The sequence below is a fragment of the Artemia sp. Qi Xiang Cuo genome, chromosome 1 (assembly GCF_049724085.1).
Source record: "Artemia sp. Qi Xiang Cuo chromosome 1, ASM4972408v1, whole genome shotgun sequence".
NCBI classification, from domain to species: domain Eukaryota; kingdom Metazoa; phylum Arthropoda; class Branchiopoda; order Anostraca; family Artemiidae; genus Artemia; species Artemia sp. Qi Xiang Cuo.
This window is the reverse complement of record NC_142794.1, coordinates 102,282,847-102,295,346: the sequence shown is the minus strand read 5'-3', so window position 1 is coordinate 102,295,346 and position 12,500 is coordinate 102,282,847. Positions and strand designations below refer to the sequence as shown.

Sequence of the window (12,500 nt, the reverse complement as noted above, 5' to 3'; positions counted from 1 at the left end):
ATTTGGACTTTTCTATTTGGTTGATGGTTTGGGTATACTGTTTGGTCCTAGGTAGTTGGATGGATGTGTAAGGTGAGAGCCTCGTTCAAGTGCACATTTTTCTCAATTGCTGGTTTAGGACGACATTTTTTTTTTTTTTTTTTTTTTTTTTTTTTTTTTTTTTTTTTCTGTATGATTAGTTAGAGTAACCTTATTACTTGTGGACTTTTGGCTTGTCTTTTGGAGATGTTTTGGATTTTTCTATTGTTTGTCGTTTTGGTTGTATTTGATTTCGTATTTTATATTGAATAATATTGGTAAAGATTATATTCAAAGGGGTTTGCCAAATATTAGTAAGTGTAATGGTCTTTGTTTTATTTTTCACTATAACATCATAACACGAAGTTATGTTAAAAGCACATTATATAGTAAAAATTTTCAATTTTTATTAAATGGACATGTAAATTTTAAAACAACTAATATTATCTATTTAATAAAATGTAAAAATTGTCATTTACAGTATGTGGGGGAAACAATTAACAATATATATGAGATTTTCGGGACATAAAACTACAATTACCAAGGAAAAAACTAATATTTATCTAGTTCAACATTGTAATAATGGTACTTGCTCGGTATCTAATGTAACTATTACAATTTTAGAAAATCTGGACATAGAAAAATTTACTAAAGAGGAAAAAAATTATAAATTACGCAGACAAGAAGAGTATTGGATCAGGCTCAGGGTACTGTGTATACTTCTGGTATAAATGATCGAGTAGCGAAATACGGAGACATGTCAAATGTAGTTGCTAATTGTCTCAATTGGTTAACGGAGCACCATTATTTTAATGATCACATTAAATGTAAAAACAGATCAAAATTACATAGGAAAAATAATAAAATAATTATTGATATTTAAATGCATTTTTAATCAATTTAGGTTAAACATTTGAGAATAATGTAATGACTAGTTTATTACAATCTTTAAATAGGTTATCAAAGAATAATTTAATAAAAGTTTTCTGGATTGCAAAAAATAGTACAACATGTAACTCAAAAAATAAATTAATTTATGATGCAGTTTGTATTTTAGCTAAATCAAAATTTAGCTCAAAATACAATAAATCTGAAAATATTGTAAATAAGGATAATAGATTATATTTGTCTATTAATTTTTGTTCTAAACAAATAGAAGATATTAATTTGCCAAGAATCTTAAACTAGCGGAGAGTAAAGAATGCCCTTCCATGTAATTTGGTGTATAATGTCCAATTTTAATATATAAATTTTCAAAAACAATTGGTCAAAGGATTTTTAACTATAATTCAATACTTAAAAAACTGGACAGGGGAGTAATTGGAAACCGGTTTGTAATTGTGAGCAATTTTTACCGTATGTGGATCAAACTTATAAGCATATTGTAACGGGGGATGTGTCCATTATAAAGCATCGTGATCTTCAAAAGATAATGAAAATGGGGGCTAAGTTCCGTCTTTCTTACCACATGAGGCCAGAAGATATTCTGCTGGCCTTAGGGGATTAAAGAATGATTTAAATGTATTTATTGATAATTTGTGCAAGAATGAGAAAATTACTAAAGATAGATTTCAGAATTGGATAAATTTGATTTTGACTAGTGTAAGAAATAACATGTATAGAATTAATCCTACAGATTCTTTGAAAAAATCAATATTTTATAATGCCAATATGAAACAAGCAATTGCTAATTTACAGAATGAATTTATAATTGTACCAGTTGATAAGGCTGGCAATAATTTTGCCATAATTTGTCAAAAACTCTATTGTGATATTTTATCAAAAGAGTTATAAACAACAAATACATACGAAAAGGCCCATATGGAGGAGAAGATTTTAATTGAAAATATAGAAGAAAGAATTTTGAAAAATTTCAATATTAAAATAAATGATAATGACAAACAGTTTCCTTTCTTATATTGGACGATAAAATTTCGCAAAAATCCACCAAAACCACGTTTTATTGCTGGGGCAGCAAGGTGTCCAACCAGAATTGCGGCTACTGATTTATCTTTAATTTTAGGGGAAATTAGAAATAAATTTAAAGCATATTGCTCTGGAATTAAAAAATTTTCTAACTTTAACCCATATTGGAGTGTTAATAACTCGTTACAAGTGATAGATTCTTTGGTGAATGTTTCAGCTAAAAGAGTCGATTAATTTTATTTTACTAATTTTTATAAAAATTTGTCACAAAATTTAGTATTCGAAAAATTGAAAACGGTGATAAAGAAATCTTTTCTTTTGTCTAATATCGTATTTTTGAAAATTGATACTTTTAATAAAAAAGCCCGATGGACGAATCTCTTTAGAAGCACTATTAATTCAAGATGTTATAGCTTGGATATGATATGCGATTTATTGGAATTTGTTCTATTTAATACATTTATAAGATTTAGTGGGAATTTATATAAACAAACCGTAGGTATTCCTTTGGTTGGGACTGCAAGTCCATTCATAGCAGACCTGTTTTTAAGTCAATTAGAATATGAATATATGATATATAAAAATAGCCCAAGCAACGTAAAATATAACCTTTTAAATAATAAAAGATATCTGGACGATCTCTTGGTATTAAATTGTGCAGAGTTTATTGAGATTTCAGAAAATATTTATCCACAAGAGTTAATTCTTGAGCCTAGCTATGGGATGGGACACTCCGATCATTTCTTAGATTTAAATATTAATATTTCAAATAATAATAAATTAGTTTTTAAATTATATAATAAAACGGATGATTTTAATTTTGAAGTAATTAATTTTCCATATCTTGAAAGTAATATACATTCAAATATTACTTATTCGGCTTATTATTCCCAATTATTTAGGTATGCAAAAATATGCAGTAATTACACAGATTTTAAAAATAGACGTAAAAAGCTGAGCGAAAAACTGCTCTTAAGATGTTTTTCAGCCAAAAAATTAGTTGGTAATTTAAAAAATTTAGTTTCATTTATCATGAACTCTTAAGTAAATATACAAAAAAATTATAAAGAAATACTGAAAGATATGTTAATATAAGTTCTCGCAGTATGAGTTTCTAGGGGTTTTCAGACAAGCTTGAGGATCTTTAAATTGGTAATTTGTTCCAGATACCAATAAAAGATACATCTGTACGTGTCTTCGTTTGTTCCAGAATTGTCTCTCAGTGACCTCGGGGAGTTGATTGTGGAAGCATTGAAACACTTTTTGTATGTAATTTCTAATAGCTTGACTGGTATGCATGCATTTCACAGGTTTGACCTGACATAGGGTTACCATATAGATCTTATGGTAGAGGCGCCACCGTGCTGGGTAAAGAATGTAAAGCCTCGAAACCGGTTAAGGCCGGTGGTATTCTTCTGATGAGCCCTAAATGGAAGGTTTTACTTGGAAATAATTTGCTATATTTAAGGTGCTTTTGCGAGTAATTTTAAAACGACGTACATTTACTGATGACAACTTTGTATGGATTTGGACTTTTCTATTTGGTTGATGGTTTGGGTATACTGTTTGGTCCTAGGTAGTTGGATGGATGTGTAAGGTGAGAGCCTCGTTCAAGTGCACATTTGTCTCAATTGCTGGATTAGGACGACAGTTTTTTTTTTTTTTTTTTTTTTTTTTTTTTTTTTTTTTTTTGCCAAGTAATTACCTCTTAAACATAATATGAATCCAGGTTGGATCTAGTGCTGGTGGAGGAATCAAAAAAAAAAAAAAAAAAAAAAAATTTTTTTTATTTTATTATTTTTTTTTGCCAAGTAATTACCTCTTAAACATAATATATATATATATATATATATATATATATATATATATATATATATATATATATATATATATATATATATATATTATATATATATATATATATATATATATATATATATATATATATATATATATATATATATATATATATATATATATATATATATATATATATATATATATATATATATATATATATATTATCGAGCCACCGAAGGTTGATAGTTGATACAGTGGTAAACATTTTTCTTAGTATTCCACTCAGATCAAAGCTTCTACTTTGGCGGGCTCTGAACGAATATCTGGAACACAGGGTTCTCAAACCAATTTGAAGGCTGTTTACGAAAAAAATATCAAAAGAAAAACATCTTTTTTACAACCGAAATTAAGGAGCAATAGGGAAACTTAAAACAAACAGAAATTATTCCTTATATAAGGGTGCTGCCCCCTCTTAAATCTCTCAATTTTTACGCTAAACAATTTTAGTGCTTTAAAATAGCTTCTTATTCCAATTCAACGGTCATTGTGTCGTCGTTCTTAGAGAATCGGGACAAAAAATCAGAATTTAGCTACAGAAGAGCTCTGCCCAAACTTTAGGAGCTTGAAACAGTATGTTCTGAATTTGACGGTGTGGTTTCAATTAAGATCACTTGACTGCCTGGGGCTGTTTCCTTTCTTTTTCGGAAATTACGTAAATTTCTCAGTCTCGTAGGTTCTGATGAAAATATTAAACTTAATGAACTTTGTACATTTAGAATCAGCATAAAAAACCAATTCTTTTTATGAATCCATCTTTATCAAAATTCTGTTTTTTAGAGTTCTGGTCAACAGGCTATTTTGCCGAGTCGCTGTTTATTTACAGTTAGTTATCACGCCATGTTTGATAGTGTTATTCTAGGCATGTGGCCATTATCCATCCTAAGGATATGTCTAAGCACCATAAGCTGCTCTTTTATTATATATCCAATCAGCGGCGTCATACGACACTGTTATTGCATAAAGTCAGTGCAAACGCGTAAAAGACCTCATATATAAAAATCTGACTTACATGAAAAATTAACACACAACACGGAAAGTTCCCCAACAACCTGAAATTTCAGTTCCATCAGCAAGTCAAAAAACTTGAGGTGATATGGAATGGGTGCTGCTTGCTCAAAATACCTAAAAGTGTTGGGCATTTTAACGGTTTCTTTTTTATACAGAAGTTAGAGCAGTATTCGAAGCTGAGGGGGAAGGGTTCTCATACACAAGCATTGCCGATAAATTAAAAAAAAAATCTAATTCATCAAGCAATAGTGCCCTTTAGAAGGGGTATGTTTCCCGATTATTTCTAGACATGTTTCAATCAATATTAGGAAAATATCATAAATAAATCTTAAACCAAACATACAATGTCATTTTACTTAGTAATTTCAGACAAATGATTAAATGATCCAATGTCGGCTCCAATCCCCACTAGGCCATAGGTCAAGCTTTATTGTTATAACGCAACGATGTAGTACGATAAGGAAAAATAACTTCTTTTTTTGCAATATTTCGCCTTTCCAGTACAGTGTGACTGAGGCGTTTCGTCGTAGCCGGATCATATCTAGGACTTTTTCTGGGAATTAGAGAGGACAAATAAAAAACTAATTTAGTTCGATCCTTTGAAAAAGACGAAAAACTTAAAACTTTCTCGCGTGCTGACCAATGGTCTGCGTTGCGCAAGTACCGATCTCCCGATTCGATGCCTTCGGCCGGGGGTGCCATGCCTGTTTGAGGGCAAATCATCCGATGCTTCCCGTGTTTTTCTCTCAGATTTTTTCCAGGTACCTATTTACGGCTGGATCGGCTGTGGCTTAGATTACAAGGTCACACCATTGACCCCCGTTCCAAACCAAATAACAAGCGACACCAGGACTTGAACCCCAGACCTCAGGACTTCAAGTCCGTAGCACCAACCACGCTAATCAATTTCTTTAAAAATAAGTGCCAAGAAAAACCCAAGATCTTGAAGGCCCTGGGGCCCCTCCCCCTTGCGAACGTTCCTGCTTCACAAGGAGAGTTTTAGAGGATATTTCTCCCCTGAACACCAGACAAAATGTTATAATTAAAATTTTATTTAGCAAGAGGCAAAAAATGTTCTTTAATCCTCTCTAAAGCCTTTTTACTATTTTTTTCCCCAGTCCCAAAATATAACACCGAATATTTGAAAATTTTCATCTCTACGTTTCTTTTTCTTTCGTTCTCAACCAACCCAAAAAGCTTTGAAATTTTGTAAGATTAAAAAAGGCTTTACCTTGGACCACTAATCTTATAATTGCTTCCGGGCGTGGCTTGTTATTGACTAAACAAGCATAGTCACCACCATCTGAGGACTTTACAGGTACGAACTGAAGTGCAAAGCCACTTTTGGCCACTTTTAATCTATCCTGGTCATAAAATACCGAAAAAGCTTCGTCTCTCACAAAATCAACAAGTTTGTGGTCCGTTCCAAGAGTGGAAACTATCGGATTGACCGACCCGAATGATTGACCTGGTTCGCAGCCTTTACAATACCATCCCAAAATTTCCATCTCATAATACCATCTTCCCAAAAAAATTTCCATCCCAAATTTCCATCCCAAAATACCATCTCATAATTTTTAGATAGCCATTTTGCTCAGCATGTTCGAAAAATACAATAACTATGTCTTTGAAGATGACCCCCACAGTCTCCGGGGGACGGGCTGCAAGCTATGAACTATGTCCAATGTTTACATATAATATTGGTTATTGGCAAGTATGCAGAAGTTTTCAAGGCAAATTTTTTCTGGTAGTTGGGGGGGGGGGGGTTAGGGTTTGACGTGGGAGGAGTTTTCCGTGGAAGAAGGGACATTGCTAAGAAGGGGGCGTCAGATTTCCCAGCATTATTTAAAAAACAGTAAGAAACTAAATAAAAAAAAAACAATTTCTCAACTGAAAGTAAGGAGCAACACCAAAACTTAAAACAAACAGAAATTAATACGTACATGATTTGGTTCGCCCCCTAGTTATTACCTCGCTCTTTGCGCTAAATTATTTTTTTAGTTTCATCAGAGCTATTTATTCTTATTAACGGCATTTGTGATTAAGGGGCACAGTTTATATAATTATCCAGTATGATCATTCCCTATCTCACCCATTATAAAAACCCGGACCGGGGGGCGAGTGCTCCGGAGAACGTTTTTGCAGATAGAAACATAGGCGGTATCAGATCTTTTCATGGGTAGACAAGTCAGACTGTGATCTAATCGGAAACAAGTGGAAACCCGCTATTACGAATAATGCACTTTGTTGGAAACAATCGGAAACAGACTAACCCGCATTCCCGCTAATGCAGAAAGAAGTGGGAGGAGCTTTTTATTCGCACCGAGACCGAAGACCAGAAATGATCTGCGATAAGCTTACTGGATAATTATATGAACTGTGTTAAGGGGCCATTCTTAAAAAACTGGAAGAGAATTTGAACTTTGGCGTAAAGAGTGAGGTATTGACTAGGGGTTACATAAGTTAATTCGTAAGTTACGTCAGATCAAAAGTACGCGAAAGCCATTTAGCCAAAAAAGTAATATTATTATTCATGTTTTAATTATTCTTGTACGGTGAGCCAACATCAAAGCTGAATTAATTCAAAAACGTTCAGAAATTAAATGAAAAAACAAGATATTTTAACTGAAAGTAAAGAGCGATATTAAAACATAAAACAAACAGAAATTATTCCGTATATGAAATTGCTGTCCCCTCCTCAAATATATATATATATATATATATATATATATATATATATATATATATATATATATATATATATATATATATATATATATATATATATATATATATATATATATATATATATATATATATATATATATATAATTTTTAAAGTGATTCCACTATTCTTTCCCTCCTTAATGTGCAAAAATATAGTAAAAATTAATTATTTTCTATGCATTTTGCCATGCATCACTCTTTTTTCAACTAGTATAACCGTAAATCAAATAGATGCTGACGAAAGCAAGAAACGGGGAAACATACGGGATTAATACCATTTGTCTATCTATTCGTGTACATAGTAGAGACGCTGGGAGGTAAGTGTAGCGAAATCGATTTCAAAGTTTGATAACTACAATTTTTGTGCATATTATGAAAATAGGAACTGCTTATTAACATATCTCCTCTTCAATAGCCCCAATTTTAGGCTTATACTATATATATTACTTAGTAGTATTATAAAATAAGTAAATATATATATATATTATTTATGTATACTATGTATATTTACTACTATATGTATATATAGGTACTCGTGCATTATGCGGTACCCACCGCTATATACTGTATGACCCGTCGTTAAATTTTTCGCAGTTCTTATTATTGACTTACGAATAAAGTAAACATACCACTCGATGCCTTTTTTTATGTTCTTTCCAAATATAATAATAATTTTTGTCGGAAATGAATTTAACCCCCATCCCTATATATACCGATTCAGGGTATATATTTGCACATTAGGGGGGGGTGTAAATTTTAATTCTGATGTAAATGGGAGGTAAGTTTAAACTTTACTCTCCCCCTCCCCTAATGTGCAAATATATGCCCAGAATTGGTATATATAGGGGTGGGGGTAAAATTCATTTCCGACAAAAATTATTATTATATTTGGAAAGAACATAAAAAAGACATCGAGTGGTATGTTTACTTTATTCGTAAGTCAATAATATGATTTGCGACAAATTTACCTATATATATATATATATATATATATATATATATATATATATATATATATATATATATATATATATATATATATATATATATATATATATATATATATATATATATATATATATATATATATATATATATATATATATATATATATATATATATATATATATATATATATATATATATATATGTATATATATATATATATATATATATATATATATATATATATATAAATATAATCGAGCTATATCACCTAACATAAAATTTTTACTTACTTAAATTTCTCTCAGCTCCTTTCACTTGATGAAAATTTTCAAACTGAAGGAATTTACCCCGGGTGATTGACAACTTGGCTTTAGTTTCGATTTCAGACCATCAACAATCGAAAGGTTTCATTTTGTTAACTTTTCATTGAAATTTGTGACGTTCGGAAGCCGGAAGTAAAAAAAAAGCGAAACGCAAAAAAAAGTCTGAATCAGTTGACGAGTGCTCCATACACTCAGTGCTCCATACTATAATTAATTTTGCAGCACACAACAATAAAAATACATGTAAAAGCTGCTCATGAAACAAAGCATCCCATATGTGTGTGCTTTTTTTGCTTTCCTTCCGAAGAATATAGTGGGCCTATATCAGCAAATCCCGGCCTCCAATCAAGGAGCTTAGGGGACAAACAAGAAGTAAATTTCGTACGGTTCTGAACCAAATTAAATAAAAGTAGATTCTATCAAATACTATCAATACAATTTACGCGGCTAATTTCTTTAATCCAGTTGCCATGCAATGACAGGAAAAATAAATACTTTCGAAATAAATTATCATATTTTCAAGTTTTGACGTCAATAACATTGAGAAAAAGGGATAGATTAGAGGAAGATGAAAACAATTGTAATAATCAAAGCAATTTTCCATTCGATATACAAGTATTTACGCATAGCACTCTCAAATCGTAAATATAGGCGTGATAAATGGGTGTCGGTAAACATCACATAAAATCTAATAGGGTAGAGTGAAACTATTTCAAAATAGAAGGCATTAATTTAAATATGCTCCTCAATAAAGCACCCTCATTTTTTCATTGTCCTAATTCTAATCACAAGCTTTATATCAGGATCCGTCTCTTTAATTCAGAACACATCTGATCAAAGAATATTCACCTACGGAACCGGTTCCGTAGGTGACTATCAAACTATGGAACAAGTATAACGCCCTACGCAACTTGAAAAATTTAGGCACCAGGTTCGCATCGTCTCCGGAGACGTGGACAAAGGGTCACTTTTTTTGTGGGGAGAGGATAGGTTTTGTCAGTACTTGTTGTATGTGTTTATACTTTGACCTACACTGTTAAGAAAGTCGAAGACGGTTAGGTGCACTCTAATAGTTTAAGAGCGCTTCAAAAATTGTAATAAACAGTTTATAGTTGGATCGTTTTCTTCAAATACCTGATGAGCTTCATGGCAATAAATTCAATTTTACGTAAGAAAAGTATACAAATAAGCAAATGCAATTTAAAGATTATTAAAACTTACATCAATAAAGTTTTATATATTTTATCATTCAAATATTATTTGAAATCTTTATTATAATCAAAAATATATTTCAAGTTGCTCAATAATATATTAATAGCATGTAACTGTTAAAACAAACTTTTTTGATCTCCAATATTATGCAAGGCAGGTGACGCAAAAAAAGCTTCCACAAGTTTGTCTGATTTATGTATAATAAAGTTTAATAAAATCGTTGATTAATATAAGTGTATAAGATTGCTCCAGCTCTATAGAAGACGCAGATTCTCAATTCATTTGATTAATAATACCCCTCCCCTTTCATTCTAAATCCTATATTTAAGTTGTCCTTAAAAATCCTAGCACAAAAACATGGCTGATAGAGTATTTTGGTAGTGTTGCATTATGCGGGCCTCTCGGGTTAAGTGCTATAGAGTAAGCAATGATAAAACCCATTTTTGACATGCTTATCGCTCTAGACTAGGCAATGATAGTGTGGTTTTCACTGTGTATACGATATTAAACTGTTGTTTTTTGGGGTTTAGGGGGGGGGGCGAAGGTACCTAGGTTAGGTATCTAGGTACTCCTGTATTAAACTCACTCTTTTATATGCTGCTAGTTTGGTTAATGCTAATGAAATAAAATAAAATAGGATGAATATATAATAGTTTAGAAACAAATTTGGGCTATACATTTGCACATCAGGGGGGGGGTAAAGCATAGTATATATTATTACGTAATATAAACTAATCTAGGTACCTTTATCCCCCTAAACCCCAAAAACAACAGTTTAAATACCGTATACGTAATGAAAACCACGCTATACATTGTATTGCCCTATAGTGGTGTCTTAAATTACCCCGTCAAAACCAGTTTTTTCGTGACTGGTATTCATTACAGTGTAAAAATAGTGCGTTTAATACAGGAGTACCGGTATTTAATATATGGTATGCTTTACCCCCACCCCCTAATGTGCAAATAGACAGCCCAAATTTGTTTCTTAACTATTATAAATTCATACTATTTTACTATATTTCATTAGCATTAACCAAACTTGACTTTTTAGAAAGGCCCGCATTATGCAAGAGTACCAAAATTTTTATTGAATACATGTTTTGTGCAAACTTCTAATTACAATTGGGCATTATAATTCTTAGCCAGTAAACCTAAAAATGAGTTTACAATTGGGAATAGTTTTAATTAATGATAAATTATCTCTATAAAAAACGAATAAGATTTACTTCAGTTTTTTCCAAGAAATGAATTTTTTCTAAGAAAATTAAAAGTATATTAAATCCTAAGAAAGGAAGAAATAAAGTCATATAACAATACAAACTTAAAACTAACACATTTTACGCTCAGTGAATAAATGAGACACCAAGAGATCAGAAATTATAACGAATTAATTCACTTTGGGTTTTCTTCATTTATTGAATATCTAATCATAGGATTTTTTCCACAAAACATGATTTTCAAAGGAAAATAAAGAGTTCTATTGAACCTAAAATGAGCAAAAAGCGAATTGCTAGCTGTACGAGTAGTAATTATTAAAATATAAGTATCCCTTTTGTTAACTTAAATTACTAATTTACATGGGAGCCATTTTACATTTGTTTACATTTACATTTGTTTTACGTCATAAATTTGGAAAAGGTGTCCACTTTATGTCCCAATTGTCTAAAATGTGTCCATTTTTTGTCCTATTATGTCATTATGTCCAGGCACATGGAAATATGCCCTTTGGACATAAAATATGTCCAGTTGGCAACCCTGTCCGCAAGTCGCGAATCCTAAATCTAAACCTCGCACTCTCGACCTTGCGAAAAAAAGTCCTTTATCAAGAGACCTACCGTATATCATTTCGGTTGAAAACGGGTATTCGATCTTCAATCTGATGATAGACAAAATTAAATCAAATCGTTAAAAAACTGGAATCGACAAACGAGAGCCAATAACTGAAATTGTGCATCAAATCCAAAAGCAAAAACACTGCGTATCATATTTTCGGATTTTAGACGATTGATATATCAATAAACTTTTAACTTGTGTTAGATGTAATTATATATGTTACTCAGGCAAATTATAGCCAAATACTAGCTTTTGGTAAATTATAAAAGTCTTACAGATAAGTTCTTTAATAAGAACAAGCCGGTTTTCCCCTCTTCTCTTTCATTTCATTTACGGAAAACATTCAGATTACAATACATGTCCGACAGGCTACGAATAACAAAAACCAGCAATAAAGGAAGAAGTCGGTACGTGTTTCCCCTCGGATATTTAAGTTTGATTATAGTCTGGGTGCATTTTCTTTGACTCTGTTAACTTGAGAGACTAAACCAGTTTTCCTATAGTAGTAAAAAGTTTCTATAGGGACAGAAAACGGGGCCCATTTGTTCCAAAAAAAATGTCTGAAAGGGGTTACGACAAAATTATGTCTAGAGTAGCAAAACTGAATTTCTCAAAACACTACAGCATTAATCGGTCTTATACACT

The 12,500-nt window shown here is 31.4% G+C and overlaps 1 protein-coding gene across 1 annotated transcript in view; it reads right to left on the bottom strand.

Moving 5' to 3' along the window:
- Ptp99A (Protein tyrosine phosphatase 99A) overlaps nt 1-12,500 on the bottom strand; it is a 179,333-nt gene that overhangs the window by 115,175 nt on the left and 51,658 nt on the right. Inside the window, exons 5-6 of the mRNA XM_089088211.1 lie at nt 8,987-8,991; nt 6,044-6,320 (exon numbers count right to left, since the gene is read on the bottom strand). Of these exons, the coding sequence (XP_088944337.1) occupies nt 6,044-6,320; nt 8,987-8,991 (282 nt within the window). The remainder of the gene's footprint in view (nt 1-6,043; nt 6,321-8,986; nt 8,992-12,500) is intronic.